The 21,026-nt window shown below is 43.0% G+C and overlaps 1 protein-coding gene, 1 long non-coding RNA gene and 4 other non-coding genes across 10 annotated transcripts in view; all 6 read right to left on the bottom strand.

Moving 5' to 3' along the window:
* Positions 1–393: 393 nt before the first annotated feature.
* Positions 394–2,761, bottom strand: LOC141750342 (uncharacterized). Its single transcript, XR_012589642.1, has 4 exons — positions 2,624–2,761; positions 1,933–2,059; positions 1,644–1,689; positions 394–532 (listed from the first exon to the last, which is right to left on the bottom strand). It is a non-coding gene; the product is annotated as an uncharacterized LOC141750342 (long non-coding RNA).
* Positions 2,132–2,222, bottom strand: LOC141750528 (small nucleolar SNORD12/SNORD106). The gene has a single exon (XR_012589689.1). It is a non-coding gene; the product is annotated as a small nucleolar SNORD12/SNORD106 (small nucleolar RNA).
* Positions 2,762–2,832: 71 nt separating the features above from the next.
* Positions 2,833–2,923, bottom strand: LOC141750530 (small nucleolar SNORD12/SNORD106). Its single transcript, XR_012589690.1, has one exon. It is a non-coding gene; the product is annotated as a small nucleolar SNORD12/SNORD106 (small nucleolar RNA).
* Positions 2,924–3,740: 817 nt separating this feature from the next.
* Positions 3,741–3,831, bottom strand: LOC141750531 (small nucleolar SNORD12/SNORD106). The gene has a single exon (XR_012589691.1). It is a non-coding gene; the product is annotated as a small nucleolar SNORD12/SNORD106 (small nucleolar RNA).
* Positions 3,832–4,846: 1,015 nt separating this feature from the next.
* On the bottom strand, positions 4,847–4,932 carry LOC141750532 (small nucleolar SNORD12/SNORD106). The gene has a single exon (XR_012589692.1). It is a non-coding gene; the product is annotated as a small nucleolar SNORD12/SNORD106 (small nucleolar RNA).
* Positions 4,933–14,913: 9,981 nt separating this feature from the next.
* Positions 14,914–21,026, bottom strand: part of STAU1 (staufen double-stranded RNA binding protein 1) — a 33,544-nt gene continuing 27,431 nt past the window's right edge. For 3 of the 5 annotated variants that reach the window (XM_074604653.1, XM_074604652.1, XM_074604657.1), the window contains 4 exons: positions 19,830–20,149; positions 18,962–19,084; positions 17,361–17,446; positions 14,914–16,727 (listed from right to left, as the gene is read on the bottom strand). In XM_074604653.1, coding sequence (XP_074460754.1) covers positions 16,640–16,727; positions 17,361–17,446; positions 18,962–19,084; positions 19,830–20,149 — 617 coding nt within the window. In that variant the 3' untranslated portion in view covers positions 14,914–16,639. The remainder of the gene's footprint in view (positions 16,728–17,360; positions 17,447–18,961; positions 19,085–19,829; positions 20,150–21,026) is intronic. The other 2 variants (XM_074604656.1, XM_074604655.1) reach the window with 1 other exon arrangement.

The raw sequence follows: 21,026 nt of genomic DNA on the forward strand, positions 1-21,026 counted from the left end.
TACAGAAACACACACTGTGCCACAGCATCCAAGAAGCCCCTTCCCCACTTTACAGGCTGCCAATGATACATTAGTAAAGCTTTCTGGATGAGAGGGGAAACCCAAAACAGGAGTCCCCCCACCCCTTACACAGCAGGCCATCCTCCCACACTCGACAATTGCCCTCCAAGGAAAGGCTTCCTTAGTTTTAATGATTGTAGTAGGATAACACGAGCTGTCAGGTGGTGAATGCAGCCCTTGCAGACAAAAGCATCCAATTACACTAAACATGCAGCAAGTTCTAGAATCCATTATACTTAAATGCCTCATACCAAGGGAAAGAAAAACCCTCTGTAAGATGGCGGGACAGCAACTGATCACTCCCACTAGCTCTGAGAAAGACCAGAGCTGTTGCAGGGTGATGTGAATGCTGTAGCTTGGACAAGGGATCACACGCAGCAGCATGGAGAGGGACATCATTAGCAGAAGACAGCTTTCTGCTAGTACACCGAAATCACAGCAGGTCCCAGGACAACTTCTGACAAATCTCAACCTGTCAAAAAAACAGCCAACATTTTGTCAGTCCACTCCACCTCACATCGCAAATATATACCTTCCAAATCCCCCCCAAACTATTTGACAAAGAGGGTTGCTCTGCAACAGCAAAAACTCCACTGCCGAGCACTACGAACAGGAGCACTCCAAACTGTATTGTGTGTATTACGTGAGCTTTTAGAGCTGTGCTTGATAGAACCTGGGGAAGCTGACTGAGCAGAGTGACAGGGTAATATATTCAGTCAATTCTACCAGCTTTACCATCTGACACAGAACACTCACACTCCTTTTGAATTCATACATACATGCTACCAAGGAGACTTTAGCCTCCTTGGAGATACAATAGCTGCACAACCGGCACCTGAACAACACAAGGCTGTAACTGAATGAAGCCAGTGACAATAGGTGTTTATCCAATGAAGGTCCTATATTAAGCACATTTTCTAGAGCATTAGTGAAATCCTGACAGCCAAGTTTTCAGAATATGTCATCGCCAATCTTCTATAAAAAAAACAAAGTAAGAAAAAGAACACAAAACCAATCCCTCTCTTGCAAATAGACATATTGCTGGAAGTCAACTTTCACCCACACATCTCCAAGGCATTGGGAACCTCCCATTCAGAGAGAGAAAAAAAGAAAAATAAGATCAAGAACAAAAGCTGCCAGACTCTGTAAGAAGCATCTCGTTTTAACACTGCTTAAATGGGGCAAAATAAAAGATATGCTTATGCCCTTAAATTGAAACCTGTCAGAGCTCTCTGCCATTTACTTGAGATCTTCTGAAAGCAATAATTCTTTCACTTCTGATCCTCAGGTCTTATACGCATGTCAGATTGCATTACATGATCAGTGTTACTACAGTATGTGCAGACAGCACCCTCCAGTGCTGCCCGCCCTCAAAGCATGCAGCATACATGTAGTTTCCCCTGCAACAGACATGTAGCCTCAATATACAGCCACATGAGGAATCAAAGCATCTTGCATCTGTGGAATCAGTCAATCTGGATAAAACAGAAGTTTCCATCAGCATTGCCAATCTGGTGGGCAAAAAAGTCTGAAGCCATCATGACAGATGCTGTTCTGCTGAACATTAAAAGTCAACCACTTACGTTTGAAAAATCTTCAGGTCCACAACAACTGACAAGCTATTAATCCCTGCAGGAAAGAAGGTAATAGAAAACTTGAGTTTTCAACAGGTGTTGATACTCTGGTCCAAGACTTAAAGGGCCCCTGCTGCAATGCTCAAATCTACACATCTGTCAAATCTCCAGGGACACTGACCTGTCAAAGCACTGCAGAACCAACTCCACTACAGGAAGGTGGTTTCTGACCCCCTCCATTTTTTGTTTTCTTTTCATTTAATTTAAACCAGTGAACATTGCTGGATCAAAGACTTACCATTCTCCCCTGCCAGAGTGGCACACATAGTGGAGCAAACCAGGCAACTGCCCTCACGACACAATTGCTGCCAGCTACAACCATCACATCAGGTCTCCAAGAGCCTCAACACTGTCTTCACAGAGCCCTAAGAGCAAAGCCAAAGGGAACAATTAGCACCAGGCCCTCCCTGGGTGTGGGACACAGCAGCCACTTCCCCGCTGGTGCATCAGACATGATTTGGCTTGAACAGTGAGAAATCAACACTGTCGCTCTGAAGGGGAAAGAATGCAGTCATCACTGACACCAGCAAGTCCCCAGGAGTTAGGTGGCTGCACAGCCACGGCAGCTGTGCCACACTCCCACCTCCCCCGGCAGATCTGCAGGGACTGAATAAACTAATGGCAGAGGAAACGCCATGCACACATATGGCCACCACCAGATGCTGAACATCTGCTGTCCCCTCACACTCCTTTGAGTTGACCAGCAAGGGGAACAAGGACCTTGTTGCAATGCTTCCACATGAGGAACTTATGTGCTTTCACCTCTACAATGCTCAGGCTAATGCTCAAATTTATAGGTCAGTCAAGTCTCCAGGGACAAAGACTTTTTGGAGGAACTCCCTTCCAGAAAGGTGTTCCCCTTCCCCCGCCTTTTTTTTTTTTTTTAATTTAATTTAAACCAATGATCAACAGTTACTTCAAGGACTTACCATTCTTACTGGCTAGAGGTTCAGGCATGGCGGAGCAAACCAGGCAACTGCCTTCATCATGCAGATCATCACTGCCAGCTACAGCCATCACATCAGGTCTCCAAGAGCCTCAACATCCCCACTGATTTTGCAGCACCCTACAAGTAAAACCAAAGGGAACAATTAGCACCAGGCCCTCCCTGAGTGTGGGACACAGCAGCCACTTCCCCGCTGGTGCATCAGACATGATTTGGCTTGAACAGTGAGAAATCAACACTGTCGCTCTGAAGGGGAAAGAATGCAGTCATCACTGACACCAGCGAGTCCCCAGGAGTTCGGTGGCTGCACAGCCACGGCAGCTGTGCCACACTCCCACTTCCCCCAAATCTGCAGGGACCGAGTGAACTAACAGCAGAGGAAGTGGCAGAGCCATGCACACATATGGCCACCAGGAAACGCTGAACACCTGCTGTCCCCTCACACTCCCTCAAGTTGGCCAGCAAGGGCAGGGCAGAAAAGACACAACCGCACTTCTCTTCCAAAGGACACATTTCACCCAGGATGGTTCCTGTCCCTTACTGGGGCAGCTGCTTTGAGCAGATGACACACATCTCCATGCAGGGCATTTCTTAAAATGAGCTCTCTGAACACAATGCATCAGGGAAATAAAAACAGGACAGAGCTGTTAACCACCATCCTGCTCCAGCTTAGCCCACACTGGTGCAGCTTGCAGATCCCTGCCCTGATAGCTCCTGGTCATGAGCCACACCTACCACTTTGGACATGCTGGAACAGGAGCAACATGAGGCACAAAGGACCTTGTTGCACTGTTTCTGCATGAGGAAAACCTTGTGTTCCCCTTCCCCCGCCTTTTTTTTTTTTTTTAATTTAATTTAAACCAATGATCAACAGTTACTTTAAGGACTTACCATTCTTACTGGCTAGAGGTTCAGGCATGGTGGAGCAAACCAGGCAACTGCCCTCATCACGCAGATCATCACTGCCAGCTACAGCCATCACATCAGGTCTCCAAGAGCCTCAACATCCCCACTGATTTTGCAGCACCCTACAAGTAAAACCAAAGGGAACAATTAGCACCAGGCCCTCCCTGGGTGTGGGACACAGCAGCCACTTCCCCGCTGGTGCATCAGACATGATTTGGCTTGAACAGTGAGAAATCAACACTGTCGCTCTGAAGGGGAAAGAATGCAGTCATCACTGACACCAGCGAGTCCCCAGGAGTTCGGTGGCTGCACAGCCACGGCAGCTGTGCCACACTCCCACTTCCCCCAGCAGACCCACGAGCAATGAGTGAATTTATGCAAATCCTTCCTCAAAAAGAGATGGCCAGTTGGCATGCTCAACAGGCACATGGGACAGGGGGAATACTGCAAAAGTCCAGAGAAAAAACACTGATGTATGGGGCTTCCAGAGTAGAGCATAAGACGGCTAAGCCAGACGTAACACAAAAAGAGGAGGCAGGCAGAGATAAGAGGTTATCGCTTTTGCAGGCCCAGTTGCAGGCCCAGCCTTTATGGCCATGCGAGGCTGCTGCCTTCCCAACGCGAAGGCAGAAGGTCGCACGCGTAGCAGCAAAATGCCGTGCGGCCGCCAGGCCCCAGGAACAGCTCGGCCAGGAACACGCGTGGCGATGGCTGCTGCTCACCCAGCGGCAGGGCCAGGGCAGGAACCCCTCTCCCAGGGCGCAGCCATGCCGGAGCGGCAGCAGCGCGCCCGCCTGCCCGCAGCCTGGCCGTGTCCCCCGGCCACAAGGCACTGCCAGCGGCGGAACTGCCAACCCACCGCCCTTCCAGGGCTGCGGGTTTCTCGCCCGGCTGGACACATGGGGAGCGGGACGCGGCGCAAAGGGCCTGGCTGCAGGGTCCTGCGGGAGGAGGCCCTCCACCGCGTCTAGGCTAATGGCCAAACCCACGCAGCTCTCCAGCCCCCAGAGAGACCAGACTGGCAAAGCATTGCAGAAGCAGTTCAGTAACTCTTGAAAAACTAAAAATTATATAAACGTATTTTTAAACCAGTGAGGAACAGTCACTTTAAGGACTTACCATTCCCACCTGCCGGAGGCTCGGGCATGGCGGAGTAAACCCGGTAACCGCCCTCCTCCCAGGCCTGATCCCGCGGCATCGGGTCTCCCGGCGCCCTGCACCCTCCGCTTTGGGAGGCAAAAGCCACAGGGAACAGTCAGCACCGGATCCCGCAAGGGTGCGGGACACAGCGGCGCTTCCCGCTGGTGCATCAGATGTGATCTGGCTTTAACAGCGAGAGATCAACACTGTCGCTCTGACGGGGAAAGTGTCATCACCTGCACCAGGGAGTCCCCGCTCCCCCACGGCTGTTAGACCTTCCCGGGAAGGGCCGCAGGAACCCGAGGGAGAGCACATGGGGACGGGGGCCACGAGGCCGAGCGGAGGAGGCGGCCACGCCGCCAGCCCACGCGGCCCGGCCGCTCCCCCAGCGGGCGGGGAGGGAGGCGACGCCGGCGGCCACCGACAGCCGGCTCAGGCACGGAGAGCCCCCGGGAAGGGGGGGAAGCGCGGAGCTGCCAGCCCCCAGGAGCCCAGCCCGCCGCCCGCACCCGCACTTACCTTGGCCAGGCCTGAGCAAGAGGGCGGCAGGCGCCGCGCGAGGTTCTTTATAGGGGCGGCGGGGCCCGCCCCGGCCCCGCCCGCGCTGAGGCGGGAGGGCGGGAGCCGCCGGCGCCGCCATGTCGGGCGGTGCCGTTCGGTCCGCCCGCGGGAGCTGCTCTGCCCGCCTCTCCCCCCGGCCCGGCGGAGGGGATGCCACTCCCCGGGAGGCAGTGCGTTTAGTCGAGTCGTCCCCTTCCCGCTCGGGCGGGCTCGAAGCCGGTGGGGGGGGGTGGCGTGAAATGCAGCCCGGCAGCGGGGGCGGCCGGGGCCGCCATTTCGCGGGGGCGGGCAGGGTGGGGCGCTGCTCCCTGGCCCCGCTCCCCTCATGGCGGCCTGCAGCCCGCCCCGGGGCGGCTGCTGTGCCCGGGCTTTGTGTGAGGGGACAGTGACACCCAGCAAATGCTGCGGGTGCCCCCGGCTTGGGGCATCGGCACTTCTATCGTGTTTTATTTGGATGGGCGCGTGTGGCTTTGGAAATCTTAATTTTCTCTTCTTTTCCTTCTTACAAGAAAAAAAAAAATGGGTTCAGAGCTGTTTAGTGACTTGTCCAAAGGCATGTGCAAATGCAGTGGCAGCATCAAGCCTGTCATCAACCTTAACCCGGAGCAGGAGCCCAGTTCAAGGCCTGCCCGCTTCCACCGCTGCGTTTCTCCCAGCTCAGGCTCTGTCGATGTGGTTTTAGCTCAAGTTTGTGTCACCAGGTTTGGGCCGGCTGTCGCCCAGCGGTTACTTCGGTGTTTCACAAGCTCGGGGGGGGATACCTCGCACAGGTTGGGGAACACATCACAGCAGCAGTTATTTTGCTTTTAGGTGTCCATAGACAGGAAAATTGCATTGCGTTAAATAGTTTGCCACTGAGTGACGTGAGGCTAAATAGCGAGCAAAGGATGTGCCCTGAATGAGAACAGCCTGGCTTTGTAACCTGTGCCCTGCCACACGTGGTGATTTTATAGCTATAAATTCACCTTGGAAGTAGGTGTGAATCCAGTCGTCCGTATCTAGTGGAGACCTGCCACATAACATCCTCGAGTACACATTGAAGGTATTTTCAGTGTCCTGCACTCAGGCAGAGTGCGTGCGTCTGTTCATGTTCAGAAAGGTCAGCCAAGCACAGCGTTTCACCCTTCACCGGTGGTCACTCTATAGCAGGGGGTGCCTCTGTATGATTCATAATGTTCTGCAGCCATGACCCCCCCTTCCAGGGGGAAAAGTAGGAACTTTTGTCACTAGGAGAAGGCCAACTAAAGAGATGAGGTTGAAATGGAGTAAAGGTTTAAGAGGCAGGGGGACAGGTAGGGGAAGGCACAAAGCCATATGCTAGTTTTACATTGTCAGGGTGGTCTTTTGGGCTAAACACAGCAGTTGAACAACGAGTTCTGCAATAAAGCAGCTCTGGTCTAGACTGGCTCAAAATCATGTAATTGCTCCATGCTTTGGGTTTTTACATTTGTAAAATACACAGTGATTGTGCCAAGGCACCAGGCATAGCTGTTCAGTCCCTCGCTCTGAGCTGTATGAAGTGTTAGCGTTGTGTGACTTGTCACATCAGTGCTTCAGCAAGCCAGCTTTCACTTTGGTATTGAGCTTCTACAAACTAAATAGGGATTCAGTGATAGGGGGACCAGATCAAGCTGATCGCGAGGGGAATACGTCCCGTGGGACCAATGGAAGGGGTAGCTCAAGGATGGGGCTTGAAATGTGATCAGAACAAGAAAAGGCACATGGTCGATTTGTTGGCTAGTTTGCAAACATACAGCCAAGACTCTGCAAATCTGCCTAGAGAAGCATTTCTTGAGATATTTTAGACACTCTGAAATGAGTAAGCCTATCTTGTTTTATTCACCTCCTTGTCTAGTATCTACAGACATACACCCTGCAAGTACATATATAGGCCTTATAGCACGTTTGGCATAACACTGCATAATTCAGCTACCATTAAAATGCTTTTTCCAAATTAAATGTGTTTGTAGGCAACTAAATCTTGAAAGCAGCTTATCAAACAGGACTTGTGGAATAAATCTCAATCCCATTAATCCAAGTTCCAGAACACCAAAAGATGAAAAGACAATCAAAGGAAGGACATTTTAAGAGGATTACAGGGAAAACTAATCTTGTTACGCTGCAAGCCCATGTCACATGCACAACGTGAAAGGAACTGCAAATGTAATTTGTGTTGCCTAGCTTGGCAAGGAAGGAAAAATGGGAAGGTCTGGGATGTTAAACAGCTGCAGCAGAGTTTAGTATCAAATTTATTTGACTTCACTGCGTTTTATTCTCCTTGGCAGAACCACGTTGAAAAATCTCTTTAGCTAGATGAGTTCTTCAGCTCAGTCAGGGCTCACTGTAGCAAGACTCACTGAACTCAGGATGTTCCTCAAGAGGCGGCAGAAGTCCCAACGTACTGAAGTCCCAATTCTCCTTGTTATTTACTTGCGGAGGGACCTCTTCTGTGGGGCATTGCTGTCAGAACAGCCAGCCTGTGAAAGCTCTGCTTCACAGCTGATTAGCAGGACTTTTGTCCGCAGGACGGCTATGCCCGTTTCTTGCACAGGGTGGTTATTCGCTGCAGCCGCAGGCAAGAGCGTGCTGGGCTGAGCCCCTCCGGTGCCGTGTCCCTCTAGGTGCTCTTGTGTGAGTCACGCAGGAGCAGTTACTCTGTCTGGTGGCCAAAGTGAAGGTAAAAGGTTAAAAGGCAGTTACGTGCACTTTTTAAAAAGTATCATGACTTCTGAAGAACGCTTTTGTACTATATGCCAGCCTTCACAGGGACTTGCTTTTAGCTTCTTCCACCTCATTGGAAGCACAGAATCATTCTTTGCTCTAGGAAGGGGAAATCTGATGAAAGAAGAAATGCTTCTGAATTGCTAAACAAGACCTTGTTAATCTCATGGGATAATTAAATATTTCACATGCCAGCATCCAACTGCTACATTGTTACATTCAGGGTTATTTTTAAATGAGAACTGAATATGAAGAAATCCAGACTTTAATTGGGATGCAGCCTCTGACTTCCCGACGTAATAACCAAAACTAAAAACTCAGCACCAGATGCCTCCAATATTCAGGGAATTTCTAATACAGACTGTAATTTTCCAGCATAACATTTTGTAATAATTTTTTTTTTTTTTAAAGGATGTGTATCAAGAAAGCCATGAAAAGATCTCTCTGAACTGTTGGGTCAGCAACTTCACTGTGGAGCACTATGACAATCAAAATAAAACAGCACACTGACAGGGCATTGAAAAAAATCTTTGTGAGCATCTGCCTTCTGCCAAATCATACACACTGGTCTTTTGAAATATGAAAAATTCCAAATGCAAAATTCGGGGAATGGATAAAAGGGCAGTAAGGAAGAAACTGCCATAGTTTATTTGTGGAGCCAGAATTTTTCTAGCCTGCAGCTAAAACTAGAAACTAACGACGACTGTGAATGACCCAGCTGAGTTTCAGCAAAAGAGACCCAGCAGGGAGATGTATTCAGATTTACCAGTTTAATAGGCCTATTTGCACATAAATGACATGCTATTTTTTTTTCCTTCCTACAGACTGTCAAAGAGTTTCTTTTCAAAAATGGTAGAAGTGGATCACGGCTACAGAGTGACTGTAGCGGGAACTTCAGGCCTATTTGCAGCAGCAGGTTTAGAGGTCAGTAGCTGTGGATCACCAGGGACACAAAGCACTGTTACAGAGCGATCCCAACATTCATTTTCTGACGAACACAAATCTTCCCTAGGGATGCTGCAGATTATTAGGGTATGACTGTTGCAGCGAGTCTTGGGGTGAGCCAGAGCACTCCACCTTGCACGACTGGGTCCTTTCCTGATTTTATGCGTCTGTTCAGGGTTATCCTTAAAATTGATCAAAATGTTTTAACAGTATTTCCAAGCTCAGATAAACCACTTAAAACGTGGAAACAATAAATGCCTGTTAGACGAGCAACAGCCTTGTTAACAGCTTTGTACTGAGGATAGAGCAGTTTCTGATGCTGCACGACAGCAGTAAAATTTTGCAAAATTATTGGCTAGACTACAGAAAACATTTTTGGAGGGAGAAGGGAGCTTTGATGGCTTACAGATTACTCTTTTTGATTATTAGCAAACAAATTTTACACAGGCATTGATGAAAGACACTGCACTGTCACAAAGAGACTGAGCAAAAAGACAAAGGAAATTGTAGACCAATATGGTGTTAATTTAAAAGTTAATTTAAATGTTTACATCCTTCTTTATCTTGCAAAAATAACCAAGTGTTTTTAGTCTATTTACATGGGATAAGCTTTTCAACTGCAGTGTTGAAAGAACTCAAAAAAGAACTCAAACACATTACAGGGCTTTTCAGTTTAACTCAGATGGAAATGCTGTGGTTCAACCGATAAACAGTAGTTTAGTTCATCTGAACAGTGTATTATTAGCTACAGTCAGGAAGGCACCACAGGCCTTGCTAGTGGCTTCTTGGGATCAGGTATAGGTAGCACAGGATGAAGAGAAAATGCATCTCCTAGAAGCTGACCTGTTTTCAGAGCAAAACCTGCTGTTTCCAACAGCACCGTTTTTTTCCCTGAGGATGACAACCCTCCACGGTAGCCAGGTGAAGAGCACAGACCCCACGTAGCCCTGACTGCAAGTACAGCTCACTCTCTGACTTCTTCCTGAGTTTGGAAGAACACCTCATGGAACATTTTGTTGAAATATTTTTCTCTCTAAGGAAAGGAAAAATGCTTCACATCCCTCATAGATGCAGGGATCTGTCCATCACAAGCCAGATAATCTTAAAGCCTGCTTTAAGAGACGTTACTCTTCTAGGAGAGGAGTTCATGGAGAGAAGGGGAGGGGAAGAGACTAAGCATCTTTATGAAGCAAAACCACTAGTAGGAAGGAGGGGTGAGCATGCCACATAGCTAAAGGCTAAACCAGCTTCCCAAAAGAAAGTGCCAACAAAAAATTCTGACAGACAAGAAAAGGGGAAGTAATGGCAGGATTCACAGGGAATTTGGAAATATCCCTCTGTGAACCACAAGGTTCATTCCTTCCCTGGGTAGCCCAGAGGACCACGGGCTCAAGTGCTTGCAGATGCAGTGTGTGTAAGCTTGTGCACGTTCCTGGTTTGAACACTTGCCGTGTGCTTGTTGGAAGTGGGACTAGCTTTGTTTACCGTCCAGCCTACATAAAAATGCACCACAATCAGCATGTGGCAAAAGGCCGTTAAAATCAATGAAGCTGTATCCAGCTGACTGATGAACGACAAGAGGTCTGCATTTGACCCAGTTTAAGTATCACTTTAATCTAGGTACATCTTTCCTATCTGCATACAATTATGGACCGGCAGAATGGGGAGGGGTTAGACAGTAAAAGCTCTTAAATAACCTTTTTTCTTTTAAATAAAAACCAGCATTGGATTTCTACATCAGCCCTTTAGCATATGGAAATAGAAGTTAAAACACTCACTGAAAACAACAGTTACCTTTGAAATTAGTACAGTACAAGAGAAAGCACAACAGTTATTGCTAGGAATGCTTAGAAGTGACAATTATTTAAATGCGTTTAGCCTTTGTGAGTTTGAAGTAGCACATTTTCTTCACATTATTATCCACTTTAGTAATTAAAATAACTTGGTGGCTTAACATTTTAATACAGAAGCTCTTCCGTATCTACTTAACAAGCTTTAAAGGGAATTTACAAACTTTTTATGCAAATGTAGTGGCAGTTTGTAGAATAGTTATACTGAATCTTATTTACAATAAACTACTGATTAATTTATTTTTCCAGTGATGCCTTCCTTTCCCAATTGTTTTTTCTAGGCAAGAGCTAAACAATCGTCTTGGTTAAAACCAAGCTACTGTATGAAAAAAACAATGTAAGCAATACTTAGGAATCCAACCACGAAGGTATATCCCTACTGTGACGTACTTGTCTGTAGCTTTAAAACTGTAAGAACAGCAATTTGGGAGATTGCACCCATGATAAAACAGGGAATAGGGATTAGTGTCTGTAGAGATGCCCAGTTGTCCCCAGACAGATTTTGCATGTGGACTTTGACATGAAACCTATCAGAGGTTTTGTCCCTTAACACAGGGTTGGGATTGCCTTCTCTGGGAAGCACTAATCTCCATTCTGCTAAAGAAAAAAAAAAAAAAAAAAAGAGTAATTTAAACATAAAAGACTATCTTTTGGTTGGAAATGGTAAAGATAATGAAAGAATGGTAGTAGAGGATTAAAGTATTGAAAGCATACTCTGTGAAGGACATTTTCTGCATTGTTAATATGGGACATTTAAGACCTAAAACATCCTCTACTAGCAGGTTACGAAAAAATACTGTGAAATTGGAAGGCAGAGAATGAGTAAAGTTTAAAAGGACTATGATTTTTTTCATTTCTAATCAAATACAATTCTGTTGCATTAGGATACTGCTAGATGTATACAAAATAATTTGTCAGAGAATAAAATACACTCTTGGATAAGTATTATTCACAATCTGTATGCTTTTATTCAGTTCTAATCCAGAGATTAAATGAATACCCTTGAGATTTTAATCTGCTCTAACAACTTAATTTTTTTCCCCGGCCTCCTTCCATGGGATGTTCAGGTTCTTGCTGAGAAGTTCCTGGGTGTTAAGTGTACGTATCCAATCAGCAGGTAAAGGGAGGCAATACAGTGTGTCACAGCCACAGAGATGAACTTGAGTATTTTCAGATTTGTAACCACCTCTGGAGCGGCATTTCTTTGTCCGAGTTTAAACAGAGGAGTAGTCAAAGTAAACTCACTTAACTATAGAAGCCCTTAAGGAAGATATTACATTGATTCACACGTTTTCTTGGTTTCTGTCTGCAGATTTTCAAAATAAAAGCAGCAAACAATTATATGGTTGCTTCACAGAACAAGATTAGTGAAGTGGTATACAGACATCCTATCCCTTCCTGCAGTTAGGCACTTTTGGAAACTCCACCATATACATTTGGACAGAATAAAACTATTTTTAACTTTGATCAGTGGGTTAGAACAGAATTTTGGTTTGATCCTTAGGTAACATAATAATTTCAGTGGAACTCCAAGTATAGCTACATTTAACTCTGATATATGGTACTAAAATTTGGCCAGAGAATTGAGAACAAGAATAACTGGCTTGCAGACTCCAGATTCCCCACCTGAGTCCTTTCAGATAGGATTGTTCCTAAGGAAATAACAGCTGTCTATATCCTAAACCAAAACAATAACGAAGTTATGGGAATGTATTTTAATATTGTGGAAGAAACAGGTATTGCAGTGAATCCAGGCTGCTTCTCATTCTGTAGGCACATTTTAGGTATCCTACAGGTCAGCATTCCCAAAAATAAATTTTGCACAAATCCTTCTTTTCTTTAAGATCTCCATCCTGAAACCAAGAATGATGGATCATGAAAAGTCATGTTTCTTCCTTCGGGGAGTCAGGACTTCCTACTAACAGACAAAATATTCTGCCTTAAAAAAGTTCCCTGACTAATGTCATTATTCCCCTTTAACTTTTACGTGATGCACTTTTTTGTCTTGAGCATAGCAAACTGACCCATCCAAGAAAGCAAAAAGCCCTGGATGATCATGGACTACCTTCCTTCTTGTACACCAACTTCAGAGTGCAACTTGTTACTCAAAATAGGAGACTCGAGCAGCAGACTTTAAGCTTGAGAACACAGCACCGGAACAGGCTTCATTTGTCAGGTTTGATATGCAGCACATCACAAAGCCACTCTTCAGGTTCTTCCACAGGGCATTGAAACAAGAGACATTTGACTGCACCTCTCCAGTGTTGTTATTTTGACAAGAGCTTCTATTAAGTGCAGCTGCATACTTGTAAGAATAAGAAAAAGCTTGAAGAAAAGCAATGCAAAAGCTGCTAGAATTTAGAAGTTGGCTTAATTAAGGCTTTGAAATTTCAGAGAACAGTAATGAGTGCTTTCTTTCCAACAGCAGAAAAAAACAACATGAAGACTGGAGACTGGCAGACTCTAGACATGGGAGGAAGGACAGGCAGACAGGACATTTTCTTTGGTGAAGAAAAATGTATTGCCTACACTGTCTGGTCTCTGCTGATCTTATTTACAAGCTGAACTACTGGAAAATGAACATAAATATTTCCAGAATCTGGTTTCCAAACTCCTCAGATACTTCCTTTGAGCCCGTATGCTCCGCATTTGGAAGCAGGATGGGCAGGCGTTAAAAAAGGTCCAAATGAACAAGACTGAAATGCACTGGAATTCAGTGACTCGTTTTGCCACATCACATCTCCTGTCCCCCAGTGACCAGACCAGCCTCCTCGGGAATCACCCTCCATTACGAGTTACACTAAAGCAGATCCCTTAGGATCAGACCTCCTTCCTCTCCACTTTGAAGCTGTGGCTTGAGGGCATCCCTACTTGCAGAACACTGGCCATATGATTTAAGGGGCTGGAATAATAACATGGTAAGTTCTGAAAAGAAACAAGATCGGTGTTGCAGCTGTTAGCACAATAGTTACAAGCCTGATAGATCGCATTAAATACTTTGTTTTTCTTACTCCCATTTGAAAGCGATTAAAGGGAAGTTGTCTGCAGCTGAACTAAACTAAATATTTTGAGTGCAAAATGTCACAATTTGTTAAATGTACGGCAGATTCTGGAACACTCAGATTAGTGGTGCCATATTGCCAAATACTTATGGAGAAACAGAAAAAAATGCATTAATTTACTAAAATGTGGCAATTTAAGCAGAGTCAAATAAGATAATGGGGAGAAAAATGCTTGGTAAAATCCGCTTGTGGGAGAACAACCCTAACCAATTGAGATCTGAATACAAGAAAGTAATTTTGGAACAGACCCTATACTTACATTTTCTATAATGGGATCATTACTGAACGGCACAAAGCCTGAGTTAATGTACACTGACACTCATATTTGGAAGCTCCAGCTCATTCACTTGCAGTCAAAAGGTTTCTTAAGATCAAAAACAAAAGTAAAAAGTTCAAAGAAAGAATCCAAGAAGGTGAGGTGTCTTGCAGACAGCACTTTGCTAGTACTCAGAAATGTATGCTTTATACCAGTACCAGCTTGCTAGTCTACTGCAGCCAGAGAATTTCACCTTCTCCTCAGTTTTCTTATATTTCTGTTCTTCATAGAACATTTTATTATCTGTTGAATCAAAGTGTCATATAAAGCCTTCAGGTGATTACATGTAATATGTAATCATTCTTCCTAGCTTTGCTGTATCAAGCACAGAGCAGACAACAGAAAAAGCAAGTGATTGTAGTGCTCTAGAAAAAAACCCAGACTTTTATCTAGAACTCCCTTTGGCTTACCCAGAATCCGCATAGTGACCTGAAGTCTTCCATCATGGGGCTGTGATTACAAGCTCTTTGACAGAAGAACCTTCTCTTACATTGCACCTCTAAGATGACAGATGCATTTAAGACTATTGGAACAGAGGTATCTATGGCAAAGTACCTTCATTCAGGTTCATACAAAACACAGCATTATCAACAAATGAACGCTGCAAAACAGAAGAAAAGGCTCCAGTCCCATCCAAAGAGAGAACTCCTAAGTAACAGCGGATAAAGGTAGGCAGACCATTTACATTGCTATCAATGTGGTATTTTTTTTTTTGCACTATAAATTGTTTGGTAAGCAGTTTCTAAGTTGTAAGAATTTGCAATACAAAGCCTCAGCCTAGCAAGTTTCTTTTAATTTTTAAATGTACAGCATTTTAGTTCTACAAATGTAAAAAAAAAAAAAGAAAACCCAAAAAACTTTACAATGTTTTTTTTTTTCCGCTTATAATGCTCAAAACCAACTTGATTCAATAAAGTTTGGTATGCAGTTAATGTGGCCTGATTGCTTTTGATAATGCAAATAAAATGGCCGAGACATTTAGCTTTGAGACACAGCAAATGCAGTAACTGCTTTCTGTGATGAGAGTTACTACACGCGCTGCAAACATGTGTTTAGGAAGTGCTGCTACAGATCACCAGTAAAGTACACACTGAACGTAGTTCACATCCAAACGATACACTTTCATGTGTCAGTCTACCGTGCCAGATTTTGTTGCTAGAGGGAAAGTTTTGCTTTGAAAGTACCACCCCCGCAAAATTACTAAGTGCAAGGCAAGGTTATGACTCAAATTACAAGCAAACAAGGAAACTTAAAAGTAGAGACTTAAACTTTGAAATCATACCAACCTGTTGTGCCAGGTTTCTTGTCATAATCTTAACTTTAGTTTAAGCTCCCATTAATACAGTTGCACTAACACACTGTGGCACAAATAACAAAATGTACCCACGTTACTTTTGAATTTCCTTGACCTTGCCAGGTTTTCACATCCTCAACATTACTAAATAGTAGTTATTTATATGTAATTGATAACCATTGTACAGTTACTCCATAGCTTTACAATACTGCCCGTACTATATCACAAGCATTACAAATCCTATAAAAAAAGCAGCCCCTGTAGTGGCATACAAGAATAAATTAACCAAAAAAATTTAGTATTACCATTTATTGGTGACAAACACTACGTTTTACTTACATTCCATGGGGAGAAAAAATTCCAGCGTAAACAATGAACTGAAGCAGTACTTAACTTGCAAGGCTATCGTGCTTTACCTGGACCATATGCAAAAAACTTTATTGCGCACGGTTCAGTGCGCAATAACACAACATCAAAAGCAACACAGTTTATATATAAACATAGGTAATTTTTTTCAGCCCTACATGGAGATGTAATTAAACAGTATAAAGCACTCAAGGAAAATCAATCTGCAGTTTTATATGCACTACATTGAGATCATATCCTGTAATGTAGTGAGCTGTGTGCCATCTATACACACAATCCTTAAAACATCGATCAGAGATCATTTAAAGTCACGTTGCATTCGAGTTCCCCTACCCCCCACTCAAAGAAAACTAGAAATTAACCAAAAGTGATCAAACAAAGTTTAAAATTCCTAAAGAGTTTTAATTCATTCAACCGTTGGATAATTAAGCTAAGGTTTGTGAAAATATTGGACTTTTAAAAACGGTGGGCACACAATTTGTTTCCAGTGAAACGTTGCTATTTCAATAAAAACAAAATAACCACATACATGGATATGATCTTCCCAAGTTAGTTCACAGATAACATGTCAGTCTCAGAAGACAAAGTTTCTAAACTGTGCTATTGTTCTAGATACAATTAAGAAACTTTTAAATGAAAAATTTATAGTGTCATTTCAATCAAAACAACATAATGAAACTAAAAATTTATCACTGTTTGAAGAAAAAGCAACGGTTATGATTTAGACACTACAGTAGGTTGTAAAGACTGTAGCACTCTAAAACAGTTAGGTTACATTAATAGGAAGCATTTGATTTTCTCTGGTGCTTTCAGGTTTGGGTCCAGTCAAAAGCCTTTTTTAGGCAGTGCTGTCCAGTGTTTGTCCCAAAGTGTTTGAGTTAGCCGGTTTGAGAAGAGGGTCACTTTCCATTTCTTGTTTCACACATCTACAAATGAGAACACACCTGTTACTTAGGAGATAAAACACTATTTCCATGAACAAGAAACTTCTAAATTGGATACAAAGAATTTGAGGTGCATACAATGATTTGTTTCCATATAATTGGCCTCCCTTTTAAATCAATTGTCACTTTGTTAATTCCAGCACTTTGAGAACTTATTATCTAAATGAGAGGCCAAACTCCCCCCAAACTCAAAGGGAGTTATTGGCAAGCCCTCCATGTTTCAAGCTGTGAAACCTATACATTGCTTACATTTTACAAACAGAAAATTTCTCGAAAGAGAGGAGCAGCTGCAACGCTTAAACATACTGAAAAGTCACACTATTTACAAATATATGTAAATAAATAATATAAGCAGAGGGATCACAGTCAGAATCGCGCTGTATCACAGTCATTACATTTTATCCACTTGCTCCTGCTTAGTAATTTGCATTTGACACATGAAAATTACAAGCTTGATCATAAAACCTACCCTCTCATCCTTCTGAAGAAGACAACAGCCCTTGGCATTTTAACTTTTCTGGCAAAGAAAAAACCCTCACATTTTATTTGTTTAGAGAACATCCTAGGGTTAGAAGTTTCCGTTAATTCAAGGGAAAGTCAATGGGTCACACTCACACAGACATTGGTCCATTTCCTGTTCGTGGCATCTCTGTGGTTTGTTGGTCCAACTCAGACAGCAACTTTAAAATATTCAGTGCAGCCTGAAAAAAAGAGAGAGCATTCAGCAATTCAACCTAAGCCCACTTCATTCATTTCGTGAAAGCAGGACCAGGGCTGACTTGAAACAAAGTAAATGTTCTAATTTTGGTAACATGTTTTTTAAGATATATAATTATGATGGAAAAAATGCAATGGTGTAGAATTTCATCTTGCTACGTTAAACAACAGAATGGTGCTGCGGCTAGGGGATGCCCATTGCAATTGTTTTAGCAATGGGGGAAATTTAAATCAGGAGTACTATTAATATCAAGGAAAAAGACACGAAATCAGTAATGTCTCAAACTGTACAGAGCTTAAGACAAAGAACATTAAAATACACAGAACCAAAAAGTCCTTTGCAGAAAAAGAAAGCCACTTACACAAGAATCAAAAATACAACACAGATAGGGCACATGTGACTGTTTAAAAGAAGAGTCAACGCGACAGGGCTAATGCAAAAGTCAGTCACCTTCTTTGAGAACTGAAAATTTTTTTCAACTTTATTCAGATTAATTTCAGGTGCACCTTTTCAGAATATCCCTGATTAGTTATGGCACATGCATTCCTGAAAGCTGAAACTGTTCTCACGTTGGCCCAGTCGCAACGCTTAAGCTCTGTCTGTGCTTTTCCCTTCTACCTCCTGCCCTGACTTGTGTACTTAGTCTTACAGGAGCTCTTTGCAACAAGATGTAGAGATAGCTATGAAAATGCCAATATCAAGTGACAAAGATAAAAGGAATCTGTATGAAATTATAGCCATTAGAAAATTACTGCAAAATTTTTTAGTATAAAAAAAATCAGGTTTTCCTAAGTGCATTGACATATTGCAAACTATTACTTTAGCCGGCAGTCAGTACTCAGGTCGCCATTGGTTACCAAGAGAACTAAACTCTTTTCAAATTATAGTAGACTCTGTAGATACTGTTAGCAGTATCTAATGCCTTTTATAGACAAAGTCCCTTACAGTTGACAGTCTATAAGACTCATTCTTTCACAAAGAAATATTTCAGCTCCTGTGAATAAAAGATTGTTTTTTATAAAGGGAGCTTAACAGATTGAGAGTGTCTCCAGCTATCTAATGGTGAATTGCCTTTCTTCCATTTTGGATTCTGTTCCCGCAGAAAGTCTGGTAACGTGAACCCAAGTATGATGGTTCCCAATGAAACAGCAGCCCATTCTGGTACAGAAAATAAGCCGATATGCTCTTATGTTTTAAAAGTTCCTTTTCATACATTTTCTTTAATATACACTCATGCAAATAACATCAAGATAAAGTGCTTTTGCAGACCAAAATTGTGAGCATATATTAACCACTTTGAAGGTTATTTAGATTAGATTCTGACATTATTAATCAATTATTTCAGCAACCTGTGAAATATTAGACAAAAATTAGCCAGGGAATTGTACAGCATTTCATTCCCTGCTATCCAGTAGTAACGTGAAACCTTGGTCTGTCTGCTGCATCCCTTAGCTCACTGAAGGCCAAAGAGAAAGCATTTCAGCAACAGTCATCATACCATATCGTGGCAAGATTCTACATCCTTTCCAATTCCATGACTGATCAGTGGTGGCTGAGAGGAACAGTTTATAAGAGATACAAACTCATTCTTGTTATTTTTTGGAAAGTCTTTATATTCAACCTGAAGAAAAGAGAAGGATTTATTTATTTTCAGTTAACCAAGTACAGGAAATAGATCACAACTGCTATAGATTACTTGCCCATCTATGAAGCTGAACTTTAATCATTGTCAGCCAGCAGAACCATTTACTTTGAAGTTTGACTTCACTTGCAATGTTCTTTAGTAATCATGAGAGCTCTGCAAGCCTTCTGAATAAAAGTGGCTACGTAATAATGGTTGTTGCCAGGACCTTTACTCTGATTAGAGCTATCTGCATTTAAATTTTTCCCTATTATACTTTTTAATCCACTGAGCTCCTTTAACATATTTATATAGGAACTTATATGCAATTCCGATTAAAGGGACCAAACACAAGAAAATGTACAGCTTACAGCAAATGTTAATGTATGAATGATTATTAAAAAAAAATATTTCAGATCAGCCAACTTCAAGTTCATATTATGTTCATACATCTGGCAATTTTCAGAAAATGTTAATTTCAATATTATTCTTCCAAGAATTCAGAGTAGCACTGAATTAAAGCTGAGGCTGCAGTACAGAAATGTACATTTGAAAACTAAATAAAAAAAAAGCTGTAAAATTCAGTACACTTCATAGGTAAAGTAAAACATTTACATGAATTTCAGCTTAACAAGCAGCCTCCGAATACATCAGTCACCAGCAGAACTAAAAAGCTTCAGAACAAGCAACAGGTTGGACCGGTTTGGATAGCTTAGGAAGAAATCTTGCAAAGCTGAAAGTTTACCTGGATTCCTTGAACGTTGGAAAGATAGTCCAGCTGCTCAGAGGGCCTAGTAAGTGGTCCGTGGGGTACGTAGCCTGATGAGTTGTTATTCTTTAATATGGTCTCAGCAGTAGGAGAAGTACCACCATACAAAAGCTCTCTAGCAATCATTGCTGTTACGGTAGCCTTGGCAGGATTTGGGGCTGCCCTACTGAACTCTTTGGTGTGGTGTCCTTGGTTGGCTCCTACAGCCTGTGCAACCTCAGGGACCATGGGAAGAATTCCAGCAGGAAGCTGCTGATGGCTGAGATAAGGCATCCTAAATTCATCTTCTTTATTACCTGAGAAGAGAGAGGTACATACTAAACAGATGCTAGCTATTCCTATGATGCCTTCTGCAGGCACATGAAGGCATATATAGGCATCAAAAGCCACTTCTGGAAAAAAAAAAAAAAGTTTCAAATTACTTTGAAAGGCTTGATTCACCTTTGGTGGGTCAGAGATTCATCATCACCAAGACAGAGTTTCCTTACTGAATAAACAATTCAGTGAAACACCTGCTTCTGCCAAAAGAAGCACCTTTACCTCTGGGAGCAGTTTCTCCGGGTCAGTCAAACTTACAGATGCCTCAGACAATTGCAACCACATTTCAGATATATCTTTTGGTTTCAGAATTTTTTATTTGATCATTTAAACTGTAGGAGCAAATAATGAAACCATAGAATGGCCCGAGCCACTGTTAAATATTGTAAAGACAGTGACAGATAGTCCACAAAGTTTAAACTGTATATTGTGAAAGTGTAAACAGGTAGGTAAGGTTAAATGTAATGTTAGCACAGTATGAAGAAGAAATAATGACTATTTCCAGCAAATATCCAACCATGGTCAAGCTGACAGCAATTATTGCCACTATGGCATAAGTTAGATTTAAGAGGGATAAGAACAGCTTTTTACCAGGAACTCACGTACACAGAACTATGGAGGAAAATTACAGAGGTGTGCTCAAGAAAGGCAGAGAAGAGAGTGCCACTGAAATAAACTGAGGAGTGAGAACAGCGTTCAGCAGGACTGAGCTATTTCAAATCTAAGGATGAAAGCCAAAATCTGTAGATGGAAGAATGCAAGGATGGCAAAGTTCGAATAAGAAATCAGGAAGTTTACCTAGGATCTTATGGATGCAGTGCAACGTTACTAAAATCCAAGTCAATTCCAACTATT

This window comes from Larus michahellis, chromosome 12 (genome assembly GCF_964199755.1).
Source record: "Larus michahellis chromosome 12, bLarMic1.1, whole genome shotgun sequence".
Lineage (NCBI taxonomy): Eukaryota > Metazoa > Chordata > Aves > Charadriiformes > Laridae > Larus > Larus michahellis.